The sequence below is a fragment of the Chanodichthys erythropterus genome, chromosome 17 (assembly GCF_024489055.1).
Source record: "Chanodichthys erythropterus isolate Z2021 chromosome 17, ASM2448905v1, whole genome shotgun sequence".
Classification (NCBI taxonomy): Eukaryota; Metazoa; Chordata; class Actinopteri; order Cypriniformes; family Xenocyprididae; genus Chanodichthys; species Chanodichthys erythropterus.
Genome location: NC_090237.1, coordinates 35,897,746 through 35,925,131, shown reverse-complemented (window position 1 = coordinate 35,925,131; position 27,386 = coordinate 35,897,746). Strand labels below are relative to the sequence as shown.

Below are 27,386 nucleotides of genomic sequence, written 5' to 3'. Positions count from 1 at the left end.
GCTCTCACACTGGGGTCCCTGCAGCCGTTTTGCCCTGACGGCACTCCATCACATTGACTCTGCATGTTGCATCACCCCCACAGTCAGCTCCATCCAAATCACACGACGCTGTTTTCTCAACATTCTGCACATTTAATAACACTCGACTTACATCAACATAGTTTTGATCTCAGATTACTCTTAGATATTTGATACATCTTTTGTGGTTCTTTGTGGTGTGTGTGTTCGGGCAAGTGAACACCTCAGCATGCTGAAGTGAACACAACGCTCCAGCGAACAGTAAATGAAGAGTATTCTCTAATGACCTAAATCAGAGAACTAGTGCAGCCCCCTGAAGAGACAGATAGAGAGAGAGAGAGAGAGAGAGAGAGAGAGAGAGAGAGAGAGAGAGAGAGAACAGAAAGGAAGAAAATGTTGAGAAGAAGTGGTGGGATAAAAATTGCTCACACTGGATTTTAAACTTGTGTAATTATTTTGGCTCCACCATGAATATGGGTGACAGTACATGACATCACACTCCAGTGCTTCTGTATTGCAAAACTGATAATCATGCCAGGGTGTTCTGGGTGGTTGTTAGATCATTTATAGGTGTTCGCTATGGTGTTATGGGTGCTTCCCAGGGAATTGCTAGGTGGTTGCTGTGGTGTTTGATAGAAGGTTCTAGGTTGTTGCCAAGGTGTTGCTAAGTGATTGCTAGGGTGTTCAAGGTTGATTACCAGAGGATTTCTAGGTGGTTACCAGGTTGTTGCTAGGGTCGGGAACTGAGAACTGGTTCTTATCCAGAACCGGTAGTATTTTTGAAAAGTACCGGAACCATGCAAAATTTCTAAGTTTCGGTTCCGAAAACGGTTCTGCTGTGATGGGTGAGCAAAGTGTGAGGAGCATATCCTTTAATAGAGACATCTCACTCCATGAATATTATAGCAGTGAATGCTCTGAAAAGACCTTGGGCTACTCATATACATCAGATATCAATGCAGAGAGAGAATGAGATGCACAAAACTGCACGATAAATCTTTAAAAGATCGCATTCTCGATTCCATCACTTACATGATGTAATTCCTTAAGTGTCAATGATTTGCCAGTGTATATTAGATCTTTGACAAAAATAAAATTGTGACATTCAAATCTGCCTTTGCGCTGCCGCAGATCTAGTCATTTTTAGATATAAACAGCTTTCCAAACAATCATTTCAAACACACAGTATCATTATTTCTGTTACAAATATTCCAGTTATCACAGAAGTATACAAAAGTTTATTATTCAGATATAAACAATGGTGTCTACATTACCGATCAAAATAGAATAAATCACCTTTTGAAAGTAACTGGGTGCTTCAAATAACGACTGTATTAATTGCATTGTTACGCCACTAGGTGGCAACAAATTATTGTTAAAAATGTATCCATCTATCCATCACTGAATCATTCTTTCAGAAACAAGTGAAGTCTTTATGAATCTAACTAACAAAAATATTATGTTTCACCTGTCTGGATCTTACATTTGTGTTCAAACATCTTATTTGTGTTGATTTTGTGGTAAAACGTTACGATAAGGTTCATTAGTTAAACATTAGTTAATTTGTTAGTGTATTTGTTAATCTTTGTTAACGTTAATAAAAAATACAGCTGTTCATAGTTTGTCCATGTTAGTTCACAGTGCATTAACTAATGTTAATACAACTCTTGATTTTAATAATGTATTAGTAAATGTTGAAATTAACATTAACAAAGATTAATACATGTTGTAGAAATACAGCTCATTATTAGTAAATGTTAATGTCGTTAATGAACCTCATTGTAAGTTTATTGTAATGAACCTAAGTGTTTAGCGAATTTGGTTGGTGGTTCGCTTAGGTGTTTTGGGTGATTTGTAGGGTGTTACTAGGGTGTTAGGGTGTGGTTGCTAGGTAACTACTTACTGGCCCAAGTCATAAAATACATTTTTGTTTACACTCCAGGGCTTTTGCATAAATGTTTTTAACTAAAAAATATAATTTGAAATGAAAGGGATATTTTTTTAAACAAAAACAAAAGCGGAGAGTCGTGAAGTCAGATTATGTGTTTGTAAGTGTGTGCTTTGTCCTCACACAGAGCAACTCCGATAAAGACAAATGAGCACTTTGTGCCAGAGCGCCTGCTTGATGGGCACCTTTGCCCAGAAAACACAAACAAACATAAGCAAAATCTGGAAATGGAATGAGATCAGCTCTGAATTCTGCTAGACGAGCAGCGAGTCATGCCAAAACCCATTCCTTTCTCACTGTGTGTCCTCTCTCTAGACTAGACCTGCTGACCGGTAATTGGACTGCCACTGTTCCCCTGAGAATTTATTACTTGAATATTTCTGCCTCCTGTTTCTTAATGTAATTGCACTGTTAGGAGGAGAAAATACTACAGAGAAGAAAAATGAGCAAGAATAGAGGGTAGAGGGGAGTAAGAGGTGGTTTAGGTATTGTTTGCTTTAACGATCATGTTATAGATTAATTACACCATCGCTCTTTCGCAAAACACAGATGTGTATAAAAACACAAAGAGCAGGGTGAATTATTCCTCCTCTAAAGAAGTGTGAGGTGTATTACCATGACAACAACTAAGAGCACCAATCACAGATCACAATGACAATGATAATTGTGTGCTCAGGAGTGGGTGGTTGCATGTATATTTGCAACTCATCATTTGTGTGCCTTTATCTGTTTGTTCACACCCCTGTGTGTTCCTCGTTTGGAGGAGATGTTAGGCAACTATACGCAGATCAGGCATAACATTATGAGCACTGACAGGTGAGGTGAACAACACTGATGATCTCTTCATCACGGCACCTGTTAGTGGGTGGATATATTAGGCAGCAAGTGAACATTTTGTCCTCAAAGTTGATGTGTTAGAAGCAGGAAAAATGGGAAAGTGTAAGAATTTGAGCGAGTCTGACAAGGGCCAAATTGTGATGGCTAGATGACTGGGTCAGAGCATCTCCAAAACTGCAGCTCTTGTGGGGTGTTCCCACTCTGCAGTGGTCAGTGTCTATCAAAAGTGGTCCAAGGGAGGAACAGTGGTGAACCGGCGACAGGGTCATGGGCGGCCAAGATTCACTGATGCATGTTGGGAGCGAAGCCTGGCCCATATGGTCTGATACAACAGTTGAGCTACTGTAGATCAAACTGCTCAAGAAGTTAATGCTGGTTCTGATAGAAAGGTGTCAGAATACACAGTGCATCAGTTTGTTGTGTATGGAGCTGCACCGCCAAAAGCGCCAACAGTGGGCATGTGAACATTAGAACTGGACCACGGAGCAATGTTCAATGTTCAGTGAGTGGCGCTAAAAGGAAATGCTCTATCACGTTTAATGTACCACCTACCCAATACATAACAGGTAGTGTTAACAAAAGCAAACGTTAGAGAAAAATGCATTTGCTGAAACCACTATGCCATTTTAACTTGTTTAGTACTTGTTTAGTAGGTGTGCCTTGTGTATCACATGACTTGTACCCAAGTAATGCTGTATCAGGTGAGCTTTCAAGCAAGTTTACTATGTCTGAAAAGCTACTCGAAGTTAGCTACATGGAAGACAGATAGGTGCTCATATCCTACATACAGCTCCTGATCGGGGTGAAGTTTGGGGGGGATTGAGTTGTCCTCAAAATGATGAGAACGCACATATACCTTTCATGGGGAGTATTTTAACTTAAGTGCTGCAAGCCATACTTGTTTTTTGTTGTGTTCATAAGTTAATTGTATTGTTGACTACTACTTTGAAAAGTGTTGTATTATGATGTAATGTGTGAGAACACAAGTGAAAGAGTACACTTTCTACTACCCGGCAGCTAATGGTTCTGTAGAGAGGTTCAACCGTGTACTCAAACAAACTGTCCAAATGGCCATCCAGCAACATCAGCCATGGTAACTGATTTCTTGCAGGTGAACCGTGCCATTCCACATGCTGTAACTGGCACTTTACTATTTCAGCTTCTCTATGGAAGGTAGGGCTGTGACAGTGGCAAATTTTTACTGGTTGTGTTAGACTTGCGTTTTACCGTCATTTTGATGGACAGGATCATAAAAAAAATCCATCATAATAAATAATTACCCATCATTTGAATTTTGAAAGTCATTAAATAGCTTCTGATTTCGTCCACATTTTTCATTTTTATTCACGAACTTACACGATAAGCAAATGAGCCTAGTTATGCATTTATTTATATTATGAAAAGAAAGTTGATCAAAGACTGCGTCACTTTCAGTTTTCATCTTGAACACGTCACAGATTGTGAGTGAATGCGATCATCCTTTCCTCTTTACTACTGTACATAACGAAATAAAAAGGAATGAAAATCAAAAAATAAGTTAAAAGATACTATCTTACCGAAATCTGCATCACATCAGTTCAGTCAGTGTTGCAAACAATGTCACGTAACATTATACCTCAGAAAAGCCATTAATTGACCATGAACTTATAGTCAGCAAGAAAAATAACAAAACAATTATCTAAGTAAGCATAATTAACTTTAATATTATAAAATTGACTTAATCTGGGTGATCGTCTGTGTGTAATCAAGCGCATTGTTTTCATTTTATTCTGGAGACTGAACTCGCGCTCTGCTGCCACACTAGAGCGCACTCACCACCTACTGGACAGGGGTGGTGATTAACAGTTACAAGCTACATAATATGTCAAAATGACAGACGGCCTGCAGATTTTTTTTCCATCACAGCTAAAAAAAATTTTCAGTTAACGTGACCTCTGATATTTTATATACAGTATATATATATAAAAATGTCACACTATCGCCGGTGACACTCCACGACCGCGGTGGCGCAGTTGTCATGCCTACCGTCACAGCCCTAATGGAAGGCAAATGCACACAACTGCTCCTGTGCTCCTGCCATCTGACATGACTGTTCACAGCATTATTACGTGGCTACAACACAAAATGAAAAAGTATGTTGATGCTAAGCGGGGTGCTCGCACTCCTGGTTTCCAGGAAGGGATAAAGTGAGGGTATGGAACCCCATGCATGTTCCTAAGAGACACAAAGTTTACCGATCCTCTCGTGGTTTCCAAAAGACTTGGGGTGGATACATACGTTCTTTCTGATGAAAATAAAATAAATCAGAAGCTTCCCATCGCACTGCATTTCCATGTACTCCAACAACTCCAGCTGAGAACACTGTTCATGCCACTGGACCTAAACGTGTTTATCTGAAGCCTAGTTGTTTAAAGGACTATGTTACTTAACTCTGATGTGATATTCTTGAAAGTGTTCATTCCTGCACTCAGTAATGTTCAAAATGTTTCGGCTTAATTAATTAATTCGCTCTTTTTACCCCATTTTAACAATGGTTTCCTATAGAGACCGGAACAGGACAGCATACAAATGGAATTTTACTCAGGAAAAAGGTGGATGCATATGGAGCTGGTTATGTGATGCAAACATCAAGATGTATTAGTTTACAAAATTTGCAGTATGGTAAAAGGGTTTTGAGGTGCAAGGAACTGTGCAAAATAAGTCTTTATTAATTGATAATCTGGCCCTGTAATTGTAATTTTTGTGAAAAAGAATAAAAGTTGTAGGTACCAATAATGTTCGATAAATCTGAAAACTGCAGTTAATTGTATGTATAGGTAAGTTCTTGGAGTTTTGCAAAAATGTAGGTAGAAGCATGTTTTTCCAATGAGCCTATGTTGTCAAAAACCACAAGAGTGTTTACATGGTTCAAGAAGTTAACCTTCATGGCTTGACCCTCACTGGTTGTTTCCCTGTTGAGTCCAATATGCACCCAGCAGTGCCAATCACCTGTTCCAGGTCTATCCTCTTAATTTTGCCATTTTTAATGTAAATAAAGTTAGCATGACAGTGGCAGTGCTTTTCCCCTCTGCCTGCTTCCCACTGGCAGCTGTGACACACAGTGTTTTGACTGCGACTGATGGCAGAGGTTATTGAGGATGAATACCACCCTGGTTGTTTGGTTCGCCAACGGCATCTGCATTTCGTCACGTTTGTCATGCAAGGGCAGCTGTCATGGATGTGACATTAAAAAGATAGATGACAGGACCCTTTTTTGCAATTCTTCCAGTTCTGACTCAGTTTACCTCCACTGCATTGCTTGTGCTTACGTACCATCATTCCATGCAACGGGAGCCAATCAGAGGGCACCGTCTTGTCAGCTTGTCAGGCAGCTGGAGAAACTCAGATTGTTGTTTCATGACCCTGTGCGTTGACCCCGCACAAGTTGTTCTCCCTGCTGTCATGTTTGTTTACCCCAACGATGGTACTCCAAGCTTCCCCTTAACTATGTGACGCTCCTCTCTCTCGTTCCTTTTCTGTGGGGGACTTTTTTGCCTTAGCATCAAGCTTAAGAATATTTCACCTAAAAATGAAAATTGTCATGTTTTAGTCACCCTTTTAGTCACCCAATGCTGTTCCAAACACAAAAGAAGTCATTTTGAAAAATGTTTTGATGAAAGCATAGGGCAGTTGAGCTCCAAAAAGTAAAACCAAAAAACAAACGACAAAAAACAGCCTATATCTATACCTTGGCCTAGACCTAATTTAGTTTTAAGGTAAAGAGCAGCTTGAACATTCCTTGTTTTGTATTCTATGGAAAAAAGAAATTTGGATATAAAATTGGTAATAACATGAGGGTGAGTAAAGGGTGACAATTTTCATCTTTTGATGAGATTTATCAAATGTTACAATTTTGTAATGCAACTCAAATGCTATTTCTTATGTGTTCCTGTAGAAAATGGCACCTTTAACTCAAGCAGTGAGGCAGAGAGAAAGACGCAGTCCTACTATCTTTCCTGTCTAAATGAACAACGAATAGAAGAACTCGGAGCCCAGCCACTCATCGACTTGATTGCAAAGGTGAGTCTTTCTGCGGTGCCCCCTCTGGTGTGGAGGGTAAACAGTGCAAAATGTTTAATGGAATTGGGAACCTTTTCCATTTCAAGAAGGCATTTCTTTAAAGGAACACTCCACTTTTTTTGAAAATAGGCTCATTTTACAACTCCCCTAGATTTAAACAGTTGAGTTTTACCATTTTCGAATCCATTTAGCCAATGTCCGGGTCTGGCAGTACCACTTTTAGCATAGCTTAGCATAGTTCATTGAATCCGATTAGACCGTTAGCATCTCGCTCAAAAATAACCAAAGAGTTTCAATATTTTTCCTATTTAAAACTTGACTCTTCTGTAGTTACATCGTGTACTAAGACCAACGGAAAATGAAAAGTTGTGATTTTCTAGGCCAATATAGGAACTATACTCTCATTCTGGCGTAATAATCAAGGAACTTTGCTGCCGTAGCATGGGTGCAGCAGGCGCAATGATATAACACAGCGTCTCTTTGTAAAACGGTAAATCTCAACTGTTTCAACTCTAGGGGAGTTGGAAAATTAGTATATTTTCCTTTATTTGAACTGTGTTCCTTTAAGGTACAGCTAATGCAAACATTATAAAAATACACATTTTTCAGTAATCAATTGTTTACTATACAAAATCATGGTAACATGATCATTTAAAATTGTCCCCTTTGACAGATGTAACATGTATAAAATGTAAAACAAACTGATATAAAAAAAGAGAACTTTACTTGCAGATGCAGAGATCATATTCTTTCTAATGCAATTGTGCATATTTACTACAGCAAAACACAGGGGTGAAGAGGCACAAAGGTGTACTTGTGAAGCAAAAAAATACTTAAAAATACAGTAAATGTCACTGGATTTTTTTTGTGTGTATTTGTGTTTAGAAAGCTGGTGTCAGCTATTCATTTGTAGTCATTTTTATATATATTAATTAGGGACACAAAAACACCAATTTTGTAGAATGACCTTTGATTTAATTTAATGCCTGGTTAATTCTTTTGATTGGTTTTCTGTGCATCTCCTAAAAATAATTCTTTATTTGAACTGAGGAAGATACCTTATCTCAAATGGCTACGATACTATCTGTTCCTCTCGGTTTAAAATCAGCGAGCCTTGAAATTATGTAGACATCCTTCAGTGAAAGACGTTTTCATGCACTTCTATCTCTCTGAATCAGCCATTTTGAAGAAGAAAGCTCTGAAACTAACCCTCAGCACAGACCTGAAAGATTAATCCATGTTACATACACAAAGCAGTGATGTCAAACAGCTCTTCATCTACCTAATTTACAGCCCTCCCCACACACAGCTGCCTTCTGGAAGGTTTAAAAGAGATACGGTTGGGAAGATGGAGGGCGAAAAATTTACACTGCCTCTGATGAGCTGCCTTTTGAACACACTTTTACAGATGCTACCCTTCTCTTTGTCTTTCTCTCAATCTGTCGCCCTTTCTGCCATCTCGTATCATTGGGATCACAGTGATAGAGCATATAGCGTTGAAGATACAGTAGCTGAGAATAGATTTATTCTCATAGGCGAGAAAGATTTAATTGGCTTTGATATTAGGTGTCAGCCCGAACACATCAGCCTGAGTAATGTTCTTCAAGCTTTTGTCCTTTTTCACACTTCCAGAATGTAATACCTTTGATCTAAACATCTTAAAATCAACATGAAATGGCATTTGCAGCTTATTTTACTTCAGTAATGTGATATATTTAAAAAAAAAAAAAGAAATATTCAAGAAGAAAACGAATGTGAATTGGAACCTGGGCTTTCCAATTCTGAATGGAAAGAGATCTGAATGTGAATTTGTGTAGAGTTGTGTAGAGAATTAGTATTATTAAATTTATTATGAATATTTGCATCTTGGAATTTATTTTCATTTTTTTTTTTAACCTTTATTAGGACATATTTTGTGATCTTATTTTATTATCTTGTCATCAAAATGCAATTATTTAGTATTCTCACAAGGTTCTTACCAGGGCTGTGTGTGGTGTAATGGAATTTTTTAACTAATTAATAATGAAGTAACAGTTCTTTTCTTCTACAGGCCTAATAAGCTAAATTTGAAGTAGAGAAATATTCACTAGGACTGAGTGTTGTAACAAGTGGAAAAATTCTGCTATGCTGGTTAGACAGCATCCTTCTAAGGATAAAAAATAGTCTTTGAAAAATTGCTGAACTATTAACCCGGTGATATTTATGATCATGTGATTCAGTTGTTCTAATCTAAATTTACTCTGCCAGTAAGCGGGGCAGAGGAATTGAGATGTTTTTCTTAAATCTGAACCAATCATATTAAGACTGATGATAATGAGTAATAGATCATGCTATACTGACTGTGAAATGTACCTGAAATCCTATAAAACTTGCTGTATTCCTTTGTTCGGAGAGAGATTCTCTGGGATTGATGGGAACTCTCCTGGCCGTGATTAAAGCTTTGAAGGACAACAACTGGAGTCTCTGGTTATTGCTGTGCAGCAAGTCAGGTTAGGGAACACTAGGTTTAAGAGGGTCAAGACACTGACCAAGATATTATTGAGTGTCGATTAGGAGACACTCTGAAAGGTCATATATTATTTAGTGTTGATTTGGAGAGGCTTCCAAGTGTATTATTGAGTGTTGACCGGCCTCGCGCCGTTCCCTCACGGCTCTCGCCCGCTCTGGTCACCACATACCCCCATCGCCCCTTGCAGGCCGGGGGGTACTCCCGCGACTGCGCTTACTCCACCCACCCCTGCTCCTCCTCTTCATGGCAGACAGTAGCAGGCTCCGGCCCGCGGCAGACGACGGCACTCCTCCGCTCCCTCCAGGATGGCAGCCACCTCACCTCGTCCCAGGAGCACGGCATCCGGGTCTCCAACCCACCTTTCACAAGGCTCCAGTACCACCGCCTCGGGCTGCCTCTCGTGGTCTTCACTCCCGCGCTGACCGAACTACGCAGCGCCGCGATCCCCCTCAGCAGCAAGGGCTCTCCGACAGCATGTCCCTCCTTCCTCCCAGGTTTCGGCACCAATGTAACACGGTTCGTAGATGTGAGAAGAAGGAGGCGGGAACCGGCGAACATTTAACAAACTTTAATATATAAATAAACCAAAAACTAAAGGAAAGTAATGCCGGCAGACCCTCACGGACGTCTGCCGGCCGCACAAACATAATAAAACATAACATAAAATCCAGGCCTAGCCCTCTCTTGTCCTTCACTGTAGTCACTCCTCCTTTTATGCTTCCGGAGCTCCTCTGTGAGAGACTCAAGGCCGGTGCGCCTCCCAGGTAGAGCTCATTAACTCTCGCGCCACCGGCCTCGCGCCGTTCCCTCACGGCTCTCGCCCGCCCTGGTTGCCACAGAGACACTCTGAAAGATCAGGAAATTTATTGAGTGTGGATTAGGAGACGCCCCAGGAACAGGTAAACTTAAGTCAGGTGCGTCTTGGAAAATCTACCACAGTTGAAACAACGTGAATGTACTGAAATGTGTCTGTGCATAAATGAGATCAGTGCATTGAGACCGCACTTAAGTGCTTAAACGCACTTAAACGGTTTGTTTGTGCATCAATATAAGAGACTCATGTGTGCTTACTATACGACCCCACAATCAGATTTACCTTGATCATCCATCAAAACTTTACTAGCGAGACGCTGGTTTGTTTCATCCAGCCGAGAAACTTAGCTTGAATATCATCTGGCCATACAGCGGTGGGGTGTTTTGATGTTACGTTCAGTTTGTATTTCACACAGCGTGATGCTTGAGGGCTTGTGCTCTCCAGAAACAATCACAGAATGCACTGGAATGATCAATTCACTGAAAACGCAATGTGAGTCTCTATTCTCGCTGCCCTTTCCGATGCAATGAGCCTTGTTTTCTTTAGTACTCTTTTGGACAGATTGAAATTTCCGCCTACCAGGGGTTACAGGTGCTTGCGGCATTGTAGATGCTCAGTATTATAAACTTGTAACTTCTAAGATCTAACTGCATGATGTAAATTACTTTAATAATGCAATTTCATGTGCTTCAGTAATTTATTTGCATTATTTCCATTAAAATATTTGAACGTGTTAACGAATTAATCACGTGTTAACGCGTTAACGTCGACTACCCTGGTTATTACTTCAGTTTTTAAATCAGTTGTTTATTGCATTGTTTTCCCAGCTAATAAAATATGGATTATAAAGCAACTGTCCGTGTTGTGCACTTTGTGCCACCCGCCCCCACCATCTCAATGGACGTGAAGCCTGAGCCCACCAAAATAACTTCCTTGCGATGGGGATTCTGATGAGGCAGAAATATATTTATATGCAATGCTAAAGGCTACTTATGCTACTCATTGCGATAAATACACATTATGCTTATGGAAAATACCAAAGGCTGCTTGAAGAACGTAGACAAATCATATATGTTTATATTTGTATTTATTTGGTTTCATGTTTTATCTGTCTCTTCCCTGTGCTTTTGTTGACTTCTGCATCCGATTCCAAATATGTCATAAATTACGTATAGTCCGGTTAACTCGTATAACTCATAACTCCTGTTTTCATCTCGTGAGCTCCCTTTGTTGCTCTGACTGAATTTAAATAGTATAGTGAGAGGGGAGAGATCGCTCAAACCTGAGATCAGATCGCATAATTTAGTGGAAAATTAATATAAATGCTCTTTCTAAGGAAATGTAATGTAAATATGATATTTTATAAATATATATATATTTTTTTTTAAATGTGTAAGCCTTTGGACTTAAAAGACTTAATGGAGATGTTTTGTGCATTCCTGTGATCTCAAATAAATGGAAGCAGGTGCAACTGAATAGGTATGTTCTCTTTTTATGTGAAATGGTAAATACCAGTTTGATTCAGCATGATTGATGTTCACTCCTGACACAAATTAATAAATTACTGTCACTGTAACATTTTTTATTGTAAAACATTGGTCAAATATCAAAGACTGAAGTCTTAAATCGTTTGCTTCTGTCATGCTCATTTTGTGATCTAGCTAGTTTTCAGTCAGCTGGTATAATAGTGAGGTTCTGTAACATCGTTCTATGGAGGGCGAGTTTTAGGGTAGCGCTGTGGGGCTACTGCCCCAACAGTGGAAATGCAACTTGATTTTGACCTTGGTGCTTGAGGTTTGAGGCTATTGGCCCTGTCCAGTACATTGTTAGCCCTGGCTCACACTGGGCCGACAGTGAAAAAGCGGTTATTGATGTCTTTGATGTTCCTGCCCTGCCTCCCACTCCCACCTTCTTTGCTTGTTCCTGAGATGTCTGTCTGTTTCATGTCAGCCAGGAGCTGTTTCTGAGAAGTCTGCCCATCCTGTATTGGCCAAGGAGGCTGCTCTTAGACTGTCTGTGTGTCCAGTATAGGCCAGAAAGGTAATTTATTAAACTCCTGTCTACACTGCCCAGTCCTTCAGCCCTGTCTTCACTGCCTCTCATCAGCCCTTTGTCTCATCCTACACTGTCTACTTGGTGCATCGTTTTCCCGCCTTGGACTGATAGTTCGTCAGCTCGACCCTGGACTGTTGACCCATTTACTCCACCTTAGCCTCCAGTCCCCTGACTCCACGTCGGCCCATTGACCTACCGGCTTCACCATGGCTCTTCGCCCCCTCTGCTCCAACTGGGACAGTCGTCCCTACAGATCCACCAGGCTTCCTCTGGCTCAGCCTTGGTCACTCTACCATTGCCATGGATTTAACGGACCTTCGTCTGTGCCTCATCCCTCCACCCCTTTGGCTCTATCAGGCTCTGCATTCCCTCCAGCTTCACCTCAGTCCTCTGGCACACCAGCTCTGCCTCAGTCTTCCAGTACCCTGGTTTTCCCTCGACTGTTCATCCAAACAGCTCCACCTTGGTCTCCAGGAGCCTCGTCTCAATTAGTCATCCCTCTGGTTCTGCCTGCCAAGCCTCCACCATGGGCTTACGTCCAGGGATTCTTGCGGGGGATTCCGCCCTGTCTCATCTTACCGCTAACTCCTCCCTGGCTTTTGCCACATCGTCTCCTCCCTGGCTTTTTATGTTGTCTGCCCCGCTTTATCCTTACAGTCCCATCATTCCTCCTCAGCCCATCGACCTATCGGCTTCACCATGGATCTTCTCCCCCTCTGCTCCATCCAACTGGGACAGTCGTCCTTACAGGTCCACCTAAGTCCTCTGGTACACCAGCTCTGCCTCAGTCTCCCAGTACCCTGGTTTTCCCTTGGCTGTTCATCCTCACAGCTCTGCCTTGGTCTCCAGGAGCCTCGTCTCAATCGGTCACTCCCCTGGTTCTGCCTGCCAAGCCTCCACCATGGGCTTACGTCCTGGGATTCTTGCTGGGGGTTCCGCCCTTGCTCATCCTACTGCTAACTCCTCCCTGGCTTCTGCTGCGCCTCTCCTCCCTGGCCCTTCATATTGTCTGCTCCACCCTGGCTCAAGTGGTCACCCCTTATGCCTGCTCTCCATCCCCCACCTAAGCCCCCTCCGGCCTCCTCTGTTGGACTATTTGTAATTTTTATGGTAACAGTTAATAAGGTGCAAGGTCATTCTTGATGGGGGGTTGTCAGTTTCTGTTTTTGAGTGGGTTGGATACACGTTCTAGTTCTGTTTCCTGTGTTTGAGTTTGTTTATTTGATTATCATTTGCATCTGTTGTTCATGTGGTTGAATAGTTTGCTTTTTGTATTTAAGCCCTGTGTTTTGTTCAGTTAATTTGTCTGTTCTCGTCTGATTTACCAGTTGTTCTGTTCAAGTTTATCTAGTCTAATGAACTAGATAAAACCTTAAAAATACGAAAATTTTAATTTAATTTTGGAGTTGTTGTTTTCTTCACAATATGAAACATAAATTAAATATGTTAGATAATAAATAGATAATTTCTAGAGACTTGGTTACATTTTTACATTTGGCAAACACATTTATCCAAAAAAAAAAAAAAAAAAAAAAGGGTGAATCAGGCACAGTATAATAAAGATAGAAAACACTGATATAAAGATAGTAAACAAGGTCACTTTTGATTTCCACAGTAGGACATAAGTACCACCTCAGACTTAGAAAACACCTAGAAACTAATGTTTTCCCTTTACTTTGTGTCTGTGTGTGTGTAGATAGGAGGCTGGAACATCACAGAGTCCTGGGATAAAGATAACTTTCAGGACGTTTTAAAGATAGTTTCTGGACCTTACAGAGCTCAGCCCTTCTTCACTCTTGGTGTAAGCGTGGACCCTAAAAACTCCAACAGTAATGTCATTCAGGTACATTTACTCACTTTATCAAGTTTTAATGAACATCTGCTGTTTGAAAGTTTTTGTTTCATGTTAGTTTTATTGTATTTGCTAAGCTGATCACACCTGAGGTGTTTGCTCACCTGTGTAAACTTCCTCTTTCTCCAGGTTGACCAATCAGGACTCTTCCTCCCATCCCGAGATTATTACCTCAATAAGACAAACGAGAAGGTATCATGAAGCAGAACTTAAAGTATCAATATTTAAAGACATTTTGTAATATTTAAAGCAGCTTTTAGCCCATGTCTAATAGCCTGCCACTGATGTGTGTTTAGGTGTTGAAGGCTTATCTGGATTACATGGTAGAGTTGGGATTGTTGTTGGGAGGAGACAAGAATTCCACCCGGGGTCAGATGCAGCAAATTTTGGACTTCGAGACAGCACTGGCTAATATTACGGTGCCTCAGGACGAACGACGAGACGAGGAAAAGATCTACCACAAGACAACGATAGCTGAACTCCAGGTGTGTGTGCAGGCTCACAGGGGTTTAATTAGACAAAAGTCCTGAAGGTTTGGTGTAGTAGTGCGGTAAACAGATGAAAGCGTGTTCAGAAAGCTAAGAAATTCTTAGCTGAATATTTGGGATCATTAGTTTTAATCAGTAAATGTGTTTCAGACATATTGCTTATTAACAGTGTTTGTATGAGATAAGAGAAGAGGGAGTTCATGAATAATGCACAGCGCATGGAGTCAGGTTTGCCGCTGTGTGTCTGTGTAAGTGTGTTCACACTTTATGAACTTTCTGTCCTTCTATCTATCTATCTATCTATCTATCTATCTATCTATCTATCTATCTATCTATCTATCTATCTATCTATCTATCTATCTATCTATCTATCTATCTATCTATCTATCTATCTATCTATCTATCTATCTAATTCTCATATATATGGTTCAACAGAAGGCCACATCTTTTATCCGTCTGTGCATATAAATATTCATTCCTTTTTGTGTCTTCTGGCTTTTTTACATCATTTAATTATTAAGATTTTTACATTAGAGCACCTGCGTTGAAACTTTTGTATTGTGAATGCTCCTGTGATTTCCGTGGCAACAGTTGCTGAGCAACTGTACAGTGAAGTAGTGAGGTGGAGGGGTGGGCATGACAGTAGATTGCTTACTGATTAAATTATGTCTGCTGTCAGTATGAAGGGAATAAGTCCAAAAAGTCCAGTCTTTTGAAATAATTATTATTGTTAATATTATTTAATGCTTATGGTTTTTATACTAAGATTCTAAAATAATAATAGTATATAGTTGTTTTACAAATGATTAAACAGGCTTCAGTTAATTATGTAAATGTACTTTTCTAGGACTTTTTTTGTATCTCCTTTTATAGTATGTTTTCATTTACTTACTCAGTTTGTAAGAAAGCCATCCGGTGAAAGTGTGTGTAAAATGACCAGTAGTTCTTCATTCCCCTGCCTTAAAGCTGAAGCCCAATACATTATATATTCATGTCACTATTCTCTTGCATGTGATGAGCAAACGTCTCTGGCAGCCGTGGAGCTCAGAGGTGTGGTGACACGCAATTCTTACATTTGACTTAACATGCTTAGCTATTTTCTAAGGGAACATAAATAAGGGAACATAAAATGTGTCATTTTTAGGTTGTGAGTTTTGTGTGGGTGACACAAATTTATAGAAGTGTTTTTTACTTACTCTCAAAAAAAAAAAAAAAAGATTTTATTTCTTAAACTGCAACACAATGCGCTGAAACCGATAGGGAATACTGCAACCAAAACAGTCTTTAATCACAAAATCCAACAGTCAAACACGTAGGAAATCGCAGGAATAAGCATAGAACATGACCACATAGTAGAGCGACGACACCGAACCAAGAACTGTGAAAACAGAAGGCTTAAATACACAGGGAGTAATCAACAGAACAGCGAACAGGTGTGAAACTCAATACAGTAACCTAACAATAGCCAAGTTTCCATCCAGTTTTTGCCATGTTTTGTTATCGATAAAGCAAATGTGCGCAAAAAAAAATTTCTGCCCCAAACGTCACATGTGTGATAAGAGTCCGGTCTTAAATATTCCAATATGCCAATATTCAGTTAGTCATAGCGCCACCTGCTGGCAACAGGAAATGGCATGCTTTGCACTGTAATTCACTCCCAAAAACACATTTAAATTTGCCACGAAGTACCAAACATGCTAGAAACACATTAAATCATGCAACACTTGGCTAAGTGCTAAAGTGTGTGATTAACTCCATGAACAGGAAGTTGTTGTAACTCAGGCATACAACGTCCGATCTGCTCCAATCTTCACGTTTGATAACAGTCCTGGCCTGAAGACATCTACATGGCAATATTCAGTTACAGTCAAAACGCCACCTGTTGGCAGCAGGAAGTGTGGCACGTCAAAATGATTTCTCCTGTATTTTCTTGCTTACATGCATGTCGCCAACTGTTCACTGTTTTCCTTAGGCCACCGGGTGGCTGTGGCTCCAGGCACAATGGCCCTTTCAGCTTTAATTTTGAGTTGTTTTCTTAGTTGGTTTTGCTTTGTTTTCTTCTCAGTTTCCGTTGTTGCCATTTGTTGCCATGGTTATTCATTGTTTGATTAATGCACCACACCTGCTTCCCGTTTCTTTCATTGGTTTGAGTTGGTATATATTGAGTCTGTTTTCAGTTAATCTTTATTCCATCTATGTTGCATAATTGTTGGTTGTTCTGTTCATGTTTCTTATCATTAATTTAGTTTGAGTTTGTATGCATCAACCAGCTTTGATCTCCCACTACACAAAGATTTAAGTTTAAATGGATTTTTACTGATAAACATTTGAGGAATGTTTTTTTTCCTTTTCAACTGAAGAAAGAAAGACATAAACATCTTGGATGACATGGGGGAGTAAATTCTGAAGTGAACTAATCCTTTAACATTTTGAGTTTGACAGCCCTAATTTTAACAGAAAAAAATACATCCTTTTTAAGGGCATTTCTGAATTGTTTTTTAAACAGCTCAGCTCTCATTAGACAAAGCTTGCAACAGTCACTTCTTATTTTGCACCTCTGTATGCAGAGCAACCTCAAGGGTTCGCTTGGTTTTTGAGTTTATTAAAAAAACAACACAGCTTCTCATATCCATAAGAGAGAGGGAAAATAGTCCATTTTAGTCACCTAATTTGTTTTCATCTGCCAGAAATCCACAGTAGAGATGAAGGCTATGTGGTGAATGAGGGTAGATGGGGGCTTTCAGCTGTGTGTTTATGATGGAGGTCTTTGTTTTATTACACCCAAGGGCAGAGCGGCTAGAATTGCATGTAGGATTCAGGAATGAAAACATGCAGGTTATTGACTTGAGCCTGCTGATTATTTGAGCATTTTGTGTGAGAGCGAATCCGAACACGCATTCTGTGTCCTTTTCATGGCTAAAAGAGAAATCATTAAGGGAAAAAAATTGAGACAAGCAGAGCTCTCACAGTCAAGGTTATGAAAAAAAATGAAAGTTTGTCTTAATTAAATGTAATACTCCATGTGTTGGTGGCCTACAAAAGGTTTTATTATAGTGCATCACCATTTAATGATGGCTGTGTTATGTTGAGATATGACCAGCCCAATACTATTCACTTGATTACTGAAAGCCCTGTTACTGAAGCTTCAACTGTAGAGTGAAATATTCATGAGAGATGAAATAAAGTCAAAAGTCACCTAGTGAGATATAAAGTTGCACTTGTCAGATATAAAGTGACAATGGCAAGAAATAAAGTTGGCATTGCAAGATATAGTCACAATGTGATATATAAACTCATAATTGTAAATTAAAAATTCACAGTTGTGAGATGTAAAGTGACACTGCAAGATATAATCTCACACTATGAGAAAGTCACATTGTGAGTTATAGAGCTACATTAATTAAATAATCACATTGCGACAAATACAGTTACGGTTGTGAGATATAAAGTGACAATTTTGTGAAATTCACAATTGTAAGATATAAAGTCACACTGTGAGATATAAAATCACAATTGTAAGATTTAAAGTGACACTGCAAGATATAAACACTGTGAGAAATATAGTCACATTGTGAGATGCATATTGCCGCATTTCACAACTGTTAGATATAAATTACAATTACAGAAAATAAAACTGCAATAGAAAGATATAAAGTCACATTACAATATGTAAAGTCACTCTGTGAGATGTCGCAATTGTGATATAAAAATTTGCAATTCTGAGATTTAAAGGGACATTACAAGATATGAAGTCGCATTGCGAGAAATAAAGTCCAAGTTACGGGATTAAAAGTCAAATTGTGAGTTATAAAGCCGAATTTACAATAAATAGTCACATTGCGAAATATAAAGACAAAATTGTGAGATATAAAATGACATTTATGAGAAATAAAGTCATGATTGTAAGATATAGACTCACATTACAGTCAGTGTTGGGAAAGTTACTTTTAAAATATTGCATTACTCCATAAAAAGTAACTAATTCCGTTATTTAGTTACTTTTTATGGAAAGTAATGTGTTACGTTAATTTTGCTTTACTTTTTCTCATCTGGGCTGTTTGTTTGCTTGTTTTTATAACAACAAAAAAGTAAAGGTGAAATGAATAAGCTTCAGGCTGAAGGAAATGCATATTTACACCTGTACAGTAGAGGGCGCAGCTCAAACAAACAAGCCTTTCAGCTGTGCTGCCATTCAGGGCTGCGTACCACTCCACTTTTAGACATGCACTTGCAAACTTCCATAAGCACTTCCCCTTTGGGGAATCCCTGCTGCCATTTTGATGTGCGTTCCACTTTGTGGATGAGGGAAGTTTATATGGACAGACCCTCGCTCCCTCGATTTTGACAGAGGGAGCGAGTCTACTTCATATGTACACTTCAGGCAGCTCCATATACCACAATGCAACACGATTGTGATGTCACTGCAAATCGCGTTTAATCTACCCCACTACAAACAACTCTATGATATACTTTATATATGATGTATTTTTTTTTTTTTTAATATTTAAAACAACCCAAATACACCTATATACATATAGAATGCTGCATTAAACAATTTTGTTAAGGAAAAAAAAAAAATAATAATACTAAATCAACTCCATAGCGGATTCCAAGTGATCAAGGGCTTAGGATGTTCCAATTCAGCCCATTGCAAAGGTTCTGCCAGTAGTGGGCACTCATGCAACGTGAGCATTGACGTACAACCGAGTCAACAAGACTGAGGGAAGTTAGCAAGGGAAGGGCATAACAAAAACAAACTGGAACGCAGCCCTGGAATATAGAAGAATGGGACACAGGAGAAGTAGTAAATGACTATATGTATGCTCACATTTAGTCAAGTCAAGTCAAGTCAAATTTATTTATATAGCGCTTTTACAATTGGTAATTGTTTCAAAGCAGCTTTACATATAGAAGCACAGAAAAAAGGGAAGTGGTTAAAAATAAGCTGCACAAACAAATGTGGTAATATGTAACATATACAAGATGGTGCTACATTAAGCCAATGTCGGCTGACTCCCAGGGGTGGAAAAAAAAACCCTAGGAGAAAAACCCAGCGTGCTAGCACTGGGAAAAAAAGTACTAGGAGGGAAAAAAAAACCTTGGAAGATATATATAATAGGGATGTCCCGATCACGTTTTTTTGCCCTCGAGTCCGAGTCCGAGTCATTTGATTTTGAGTATCTGCCGATACCGAGTCCCGATCCGATACTTAATAGCCTACATAAAAAAGAATAAAGAAGAGCGAAAAAACAGATCCAGGATGCTTTTCAGGTTTTTCAGGTATTCGGTTTTCAAATAGTAATCAAATATAAAATATCACTGCATATTATCTTTACTGTATAAAATAAATAAAGATTAATCATTATTGAAGTTACAAAAACTATTCAGTCAAGAGCAGTGAGTAATTTCTTTGTTATTTGTTGTTTGATTTAACATTAAATACAGGCAGCAGGAATAGTTGTTTTCCCTTTAAGACATGCACAATCCAGTACATATACTGTTCCACATGCGCTGTCTTTCTCGGCTAATATACGTTCACTTAAGACATAACCGACTATGTTTGCTAGGATACTCGCTAGGACGGGCATGTTGACATAATTTTTGTATGAATGTGGCCGCCGAAGCGCAAGGCGTGAAAGAGAACTCAGTATTTGCGCGCTGACTGGAATAAGCGTGTGCGCGCTTCGGATGAGCGCACACAAATCTTCTCACAGCGCGTGCGAGTTCTCTTTCGCGTCTTGTTCTTTAAGGTTTAAATCAGCAAGGCTTAAATGAGTTCGTTTAAATACAGACAGCAACGTGTGCAACGTGTGTCAACACCCGGGTGATGACGGCGTAAATGACTGGACATTAGAGCAGACGGCACCAGCTGTTAACAGTTTACAAAGAGTGACTGTTTTGTCCACGCTTTCTGATTATCGTTGTTGTAACGTTTTGCGCATCCATCGACTGAAACATACATTATCTGAACTCTGTCTGTATTCCACGTTGCTATTTTAAACAAACCATATTAACCAATAGATGCGTCGTCATTCGAGATGGACCGCAGTGCAAGTGCGGTCCGTAAGTGGAGAACCGTATGGTTCGATTTTTTACAGAGAACCGTTGCACCCCTAATACATATATATCCGAGTCCTGATCGGGAGGTAATGTCCGATTCCGATCGAGTCTGAAACCACATGATCGGGCCCGATTTCCGATCATGTGATCGGATCTGGACATCCCTAATATATTATATATGTAAATGGAATAAATAGTCTAGAACTAGTCTAGAATAATCACAATTATAACAATAAAAATTACTTTTTGTCAAAGTTTTGCATTTTTTTGTACTGAAAAAAAGAAAAAAAAAAAAAAAGAAAAGTTTTTCAGTAATATCATCAATAATGTAACCCACAGAGACCCCACTTAGAAACTGGACAAAATCCATTCTCAAAATCAGAAACAACGCACAACACACATAGACAGAAATGAAGTGGCACACTTCCAAAAATGCAAAAAAACATCCCCAATACAAAATGGACATGCTCACACACACACACGCACGCACACAAAAATATATATATTTTTTATTTTATTATTTTATTATTTTTATTATAAAATTATTATTGAAAATTTGATTTTGCCCTGCACAAAAATGCTAAACTTTGACAAAGTAATTTTTATTGTTATAATTGTGATTTCATATTTAGATATGAAATCAACTGGAAAAAAAAAAACTTGTGAAAAGACGTCTTTTAGTCATTCAAATAGCACATAGCAAATAGTGGAGCTCTGCAGCCATCTACTGGTAAAAGTAATAGTTTTTATTTACTTTTAAAACTGCATTTTTCAAAAGATGGACAAACATCTTACACTAAACCATGTCAAATTATCCATGTTATCCACATGAATGAAAGTTAGAAATCTGGGCCTTTTATAAAGTGAATTTTACATAAAAAAGCTGTTCATGCATAAAAACCTATTTCAAAACATATTTTTAATTTATTTATATAAATTTAAAAGATATCAAAAATCCTCCAAAAACTGAACAGATGTTGAGAAAAAACATTAATAAACAGAGTAAAATTACATTGGTTATTAAAAACTATATTATATTGTTACAAAATACATTTTGTTGCCTGGGGTCTCCAGAGACCCCGAAGACCACGAACGTAACTTTTTTTTTTTACACTAACATAAAAGCAAGATATCATTCCAATTTTTTTTTTTTTATTTGTAGATCTTAAAAGTGTTAACCACCATACAAAGTCTCATGCCATTTGGACAAAGAGAATTTTTTTTTTTAAATTTGAGCAAACATCAAAAAGACCCTGAAGACCGCACAAGGTTTAAAAATTGTAAATCGCTTTACTTGTAATGCGTTACCCCCAACGCTGATTACAATATACAATTATGAGATATAAGGTAAAATTGCAACACATACATTTGTAATTATGAGATATAAAGTTACAATTAATGTTTTTTTTTTTTTTTTCTTTTTTTAATTCTCAGGGGAGACAAGCTTTCATATTTGTGCTGCATTATCGTAACTTAAAACTTTTACTGTTGTGTAAAGCTGCATCCACACCAATAGGTATCAGTGGTGGTCAAGGGTGTTTTGTTGCTTTTTTTGTATGTGTATTTTTTTTGCATAAAGAGCCCAAAACTGTTCCTAAAGTGATTTTACAGTCTAACCTTGCATTAAACTGAAATGAATAAGGAAATATTTCACTTATGACATTATGATGTTTTTTTCTGTCGTAGGCGTTGGCTCCAGCAGTTGAATGGTTGGATTATCTGAACTCCGTCCTTTCACCGCTAGAGTTGAATGACACAGAGCCTGTGGTGGTCTACGCCAAGGAATACATGCAACAAGTTTCGGACCTTATCAACAAGACCGACCGCAGGTACGGCAGCTGTCTCTATGGTTACAGCTAATCAGAGTTCAGGAAGAGGACGTCCCCTCTGAGAGCGTGTTTAGATTGTGTATCAGAACATTCAGTACTAATAACAGTCTCTCTCACTCTCTCTAACTCTCTCTCTCTCTTTGCCTCTCCTTCTAAGAATATTAATGCATTTATTCCTTCTTAGATCTTTCGTAACACTGTCTCTCACTCTACCTGTATAAATAAATGAATACAAATGCAGGAATGGTCCTTTTTTTAGATATTAGGATGCACTCTTTCTCTTTCTTCTCCAGTCTTCTGAATAATTACATGATCTGGAATCTGGTGCAGAAAGGAGCGTCCAGTCTTGACCAGCGGTTTGAGAACGCTCAGGATAAGCTTCTGGAGAGCCTCTATGGCACTAAGAAGGTGTGTGTTGTTGGAGTGTGTATGAATGAATTAAAGAAATAGTTCACGCAAAAGTGAAAATTGAGTTGTCAGTTATTTACTTGCCTTCATGTTGTTACAATTCCAAATGACATGTTTCATATAGCACTAAAATGTGCTTTTTTCCATGTAATGGAAGTCACAATACCAAAAAAATGGGCTATATGCCTTTTGTACACATCTTATGAAGTCATGCGATAAGCTTTATGTGATGAACGGATGGAAATTTGAGTCATTATTGACTGAAAATCTGAATTTCATAATTATGTGAACTGTTCCTTTAAAGAGAGAATGGTCCCACTTTATATTAAGTGGCCTTAACTACTATGTACTTACATCAAAAAATAAGTACAATGTACTTATTGGGGTAATATTGAATTGCAAAACACTTTTGCTGCTATTGAGGTGGATATGGGTAAGGTTAGGGACAGGTTTGGTGGTATTGGTAGGTTTAAGGGTAGGGGTAGGTGTAAGGGATTGGTCAACAGTGTAATTATAAATGTAATTACAGAAATTAATTACAGATGTAATTACATGCAGGTGTTTTTAAAATATAAGTACAATGTAAAAACATGTATGTATACAATAAGCGCATTGAATCAAATGCTTACATTTAAATGTAAGTACATAGTAGTTAAGGCCACTTAATATAAAGTGGGACCGAGAGAATCTGAACTTTTCTTGACACATTTGTATGCGATCAGTATAATTGTAAAAAAAAAAGATAGCGATGATTTGTTGTTTGGTTTGAGCATGTTTTATATTGACACAATCACGTCAAAAATCTGGTTCCCATTTTGTGATTTTATGACTGTCAACATGTCTGTTTTTTTGTTTTTTGTTTAGTCCTGTACCCCACGCTGGCAGACGTGTATCGGGAACACAGATGACACTCTTGGTTTTGCGTTGGGTGCTCTTTTTGTCAAAGCCACTTTCGACAAACAGAGCAAAGAAATAGTGAGTTACTCAAAGCCATATGACTAAAAACTACTGGATACATATTTGACAGTGCAAGTTTATGTCCTCATGTTTAATTTAGAATCTCATTGGTGATGCATGTTTGCCACCATGTGGCAGCAATGTGAATTACACAGTTCACAACCTCATCTTTTCTGTCAAAACACAGGCGGAGGGAATGATCAATGAAATCCGCACAGCTTTCAAAAGCGCGCTAGATGATTTGAACTGGATGGATGAACAGACCCGACAAGCTGCCAAGGACAAGGTGAGAGAGAATGGGAATTATAAAGACAGCAGCATGACTGGATAACCAAAACTTGCGGATTTGTCTGAGATTCAAGACTGCAAAAACAGCTTAACTGTAAACACTTTGCATTGCTTGCCAAGAAATCAGGATAAAGTGTCGTTTCTGGCTCTAGGCGGACGCCATCTATGACATGATTGGATTTCCAGACTTCATTCTGGACTCCAAAGAGCTTGATGATGTGTATGATGGGGTGAGTCAGCAAATAGCTTTTGTTTACATTTTAGAATCCTAAAACTTTATTTTTCCAGTTTTAAATGATTTTCAATGTGTCTCAGATTTAGCAGTGCAGTTGTGATTAATAAAAATATAGCAGTTTATCCGCTTAAATAGGACCTAAGTTAATCTTTATATGTAATTTCATAATTCTATTGTCTTTGAAACATAGTTAATACTTAAATTATTTAAATATTACAAATAATTAGTATTTTACATTACATTTGTAATTATAGATAAATAATAAATTTATTCTGACAACAATTTTCTTTCAAACAAATTGTTTTTTTTATTTTATTTCTGTTCTTTGAAATTAATAAAATCTTTAAAAAAATGTATCAGACAGATATCAGAGAAATGTTTCTTGATCATCAAATCAGCATATTAGAATGATTTCTGAAGGATCATGTGACACTGAAGACTGGAGTAATGATGCTGAAAATTCAGCTTTGCATCACAGGAATAAATTATGTTTTAAAATATATTACAATAGAACACAGTTACTTTAAATTGTGTATTTTTTTCGCAATATTACTGTTGTTATTGTCTTTTGATCAAATAAATGGCTTGGTGAGAATCAGACATTCAAAAACAAAACATAAAAAATCTTACTGACCTTATATTATATTATATTATATTATATTATATTATATTATATTATATTATATTATATTATATTATATTATATTATATTATATTATATTATATTATAGATTTATTAAGTACTTTATTTAATGAATTATTATTGAAAATAATAGCAGCTAACAGGCAATGTGCTGTTTTGATTGTAGTATGAGGTTACAGAAGACAACTTCTTCCAGAATATGATCAACTTCTATAACTTCTCAGCACGAGTGATGGCAGACCAGCTCCGCAAGCCACCAAACAGAGACCAGTGAGTTTAACAGTGTGTGTTATAAGAGAAAAACTCGAGACAGCCTGTAAGATGGTAGCTGATTTGTGATTGCGATATCTTTTCTTCTGTAGATGGAGCATGACTCCACCCACGGTGAACGCTTACTACATGCCAACCAAGAACGGGATCGTCTTCCCCGCTGGCATCTTACAGGCCCCGTTCTACGCCCAGGATCACCCCAAGTGAGCAGACATGGCTGAAATTGTTAGTGTTTTGCTAAAAAATACTCCTGTAACAACCGTGATGTTTTGGTGTGTTTCACAGAGCTTTAAACTTTGGTGGTATTGGAGTGGTTATGGGACATGAGTTAACGCATGCATTTGATGACCAAGGTTAGTACACTGGGGTTCATATGTTTTTCTTTCCCTGATGCCTAAAAATATTATCAGTAAAGATTTAAAAATGTTTTTCATTATAATTCTCAATGTTCTCTCTGGCCATTAGAATTAAACTGACTTTTTTGTGGTTGTCCTTTTTAAAAAAGAAGTGCACTTTAGCATACTTTTCAAAAGAGTTTTTTACTTATTATGGAAATATATACTTTAAAAGTTTGAACTAAATGTAATGATTTTGCATGTTAATATCAATTAAATGCAAATCTATTATAGTTTTAATTTATATTAAATACAATTATCTTTTAATTTGACATTATTACAAAGAGCACTTTTTTAAAAATGTACTCAAGTGCGTTAAGAAATAGGCAAGTATATATCAGCAAGTAAAGTCTTTAAAAATATACATTTAAGATTTGAAGTACACTACTTTCAGTGCAGTAAAGTGCATTTTTTCCCACAGCTTTCACAGGTTCTTTGCAAAGCCTGCTTTAAGTTTTGTCATGTTCATGAAACAAACCCATGCATGCTCACAGAACATTTTGTAGATTAATTTTAGCGCAATACATTTTTTATAGTACATCAATAAAATTCAATATTTCATTATATAACCACTTTATGTCTTAATTCTATTACACAGGCAGAGAGTATGACAAAGATGGAAACCTTCGACCGTGGTGGCAGAACTCCTCTGTGGACGCGTTTAAGAACCGCACTGAGTGTATGGTGGATCAGTACACGCAGTACACCATCAATGGAGAGCACATTAATGGAAAACAGACGCTGGGAGAAAACATAGCAGACAATGGTGGTCTGAAAGCTGCCTATCACGTAGGTTACATCCAGAGTTCGGTGTAAGGCATTACTAAGTAATTAATTATTGTTATGATTTCACTTGTTTAACTTTAGTTAGTGTGTAATGTTGCTGTTAGATCATAACATCTGCAAAGTTACGACACTCAAAGTTCAATGCAAAGGGAGATATTTTCTTTTAAAGAACTCTCTGTTTAAGGACTACAACAAACGGCTGTAGGGATTACAACGAGCTTCTTCCCTAACCACTAACCCTAAAATTTACATAAACCCCGTCCCCAAAGAACACACAACAAAGGGGGTGAGGCCATGCTGGGCTGCTTTAGAGAAGAGGAAGAGTTTTTTAATGGAATGTTGTTGACATGCTTTACATATGAGGGTCAATTCAACACTGGATTTGCATAAAAAATGAACATGACGGCACATGCTAGTGGATGAGTTGAATCAACTCCACAGCAACTACATCAATTTATCCACTAACCGTTCAGAAACGTCTAAAAGTTGTAACTTCTTCCTGAGTCTCTCCATCAGTGTCGACTCCGGTTTGAACAATGTAAGGCTGAACACCGTTACTGACAATCCTCATTTTGGCTGCGTGAGATTCTCCAGCTTTGTTGTTGTTGAGCTGTTAAAGCTCCGCCCTCTTCTGGAAAGGGGGCGGGGTGCAGCATCTCATTTACATTTAAAGGGACACACACAAAAACGGCGTGTTTTTCCTCACACCCAAATAAGGGCAAATTTGACAAGCTATAATAAATGATCTGTGGAGTATTTGGAGCTGAAACTTCACAGACACATTCTGGAGACACCAGAGACTTTATTACATCTTGTGAAAGGGGCATTTGTTACATGATGTTGGTAGATCAAACACACGACGAGGAAGAGTAATGTATAATAAGTCTTGATAATCCACAGGGAGAAACACAGAATCCAGAGCAAAGCATGCACAA

The 27,386-nt window shown here is 38.2% G+C and overlaps 1 protein-coding gene across 7 annotated transcripts in view; it reads left to right on the top strand.

The window, feature by feature from the left end:
- The window catches only part of ece2b (endothelin converting enzyme 2b), an 89,283-nt gene that overhangs the window by 55,886 nt on the left and 6,011 nt on the right, over positions 1–27,386 (top strand). For all 7 annotated transcript variants that reach the window (XM_067366343.1, XM_067366344.1, XM_067366347.1 and 4 more), the window contains 13 exons: positions 6,738–6,862; positions 13,937–14,083; positions 14,222–14,284; positions 14,389–14,577; positions 22,327–22,469; positions 22,763–22,877; positions 23,742–23,852; positions 24,022–24,120; positions 24,275–24,352; positions 25,167–25,270; positions 25,363–25,473; positions 25,556–25,623; positions 26,264–26,454. In XM_067366343.1, the coding sequence (XP_067222444.1) occupies positions 6,738–6,862; positions 13,937–14,083; positions 14,222–14,284; positions 14,389–14,577; positions 22,327–22,469; positions 22,763–22,877; positions 23,742–23,852; positions 24,022–24,120; positions 24,275–24,352; positions 25,167–25,270; positions 25,363–25,473; positions 25,556–25,623; positions 26,264–26,454 (1,544 nt within the window). The remainder of the gene's footprint in view (positions 1–6,737; positions 6,863–13,936; positions 14,084–14,221; positions 14,285–14,388; positions 14,578–22,326; positions 22,470–22,762; positions 22,878–23,741; positions 23,853–24,021; positions 24,121–24,274; positions 24,353–25,166; positions 25,271–25,362; positions 25,474–25,555; positions 25,624–26,263; positions 26,455–27,386) is intronic.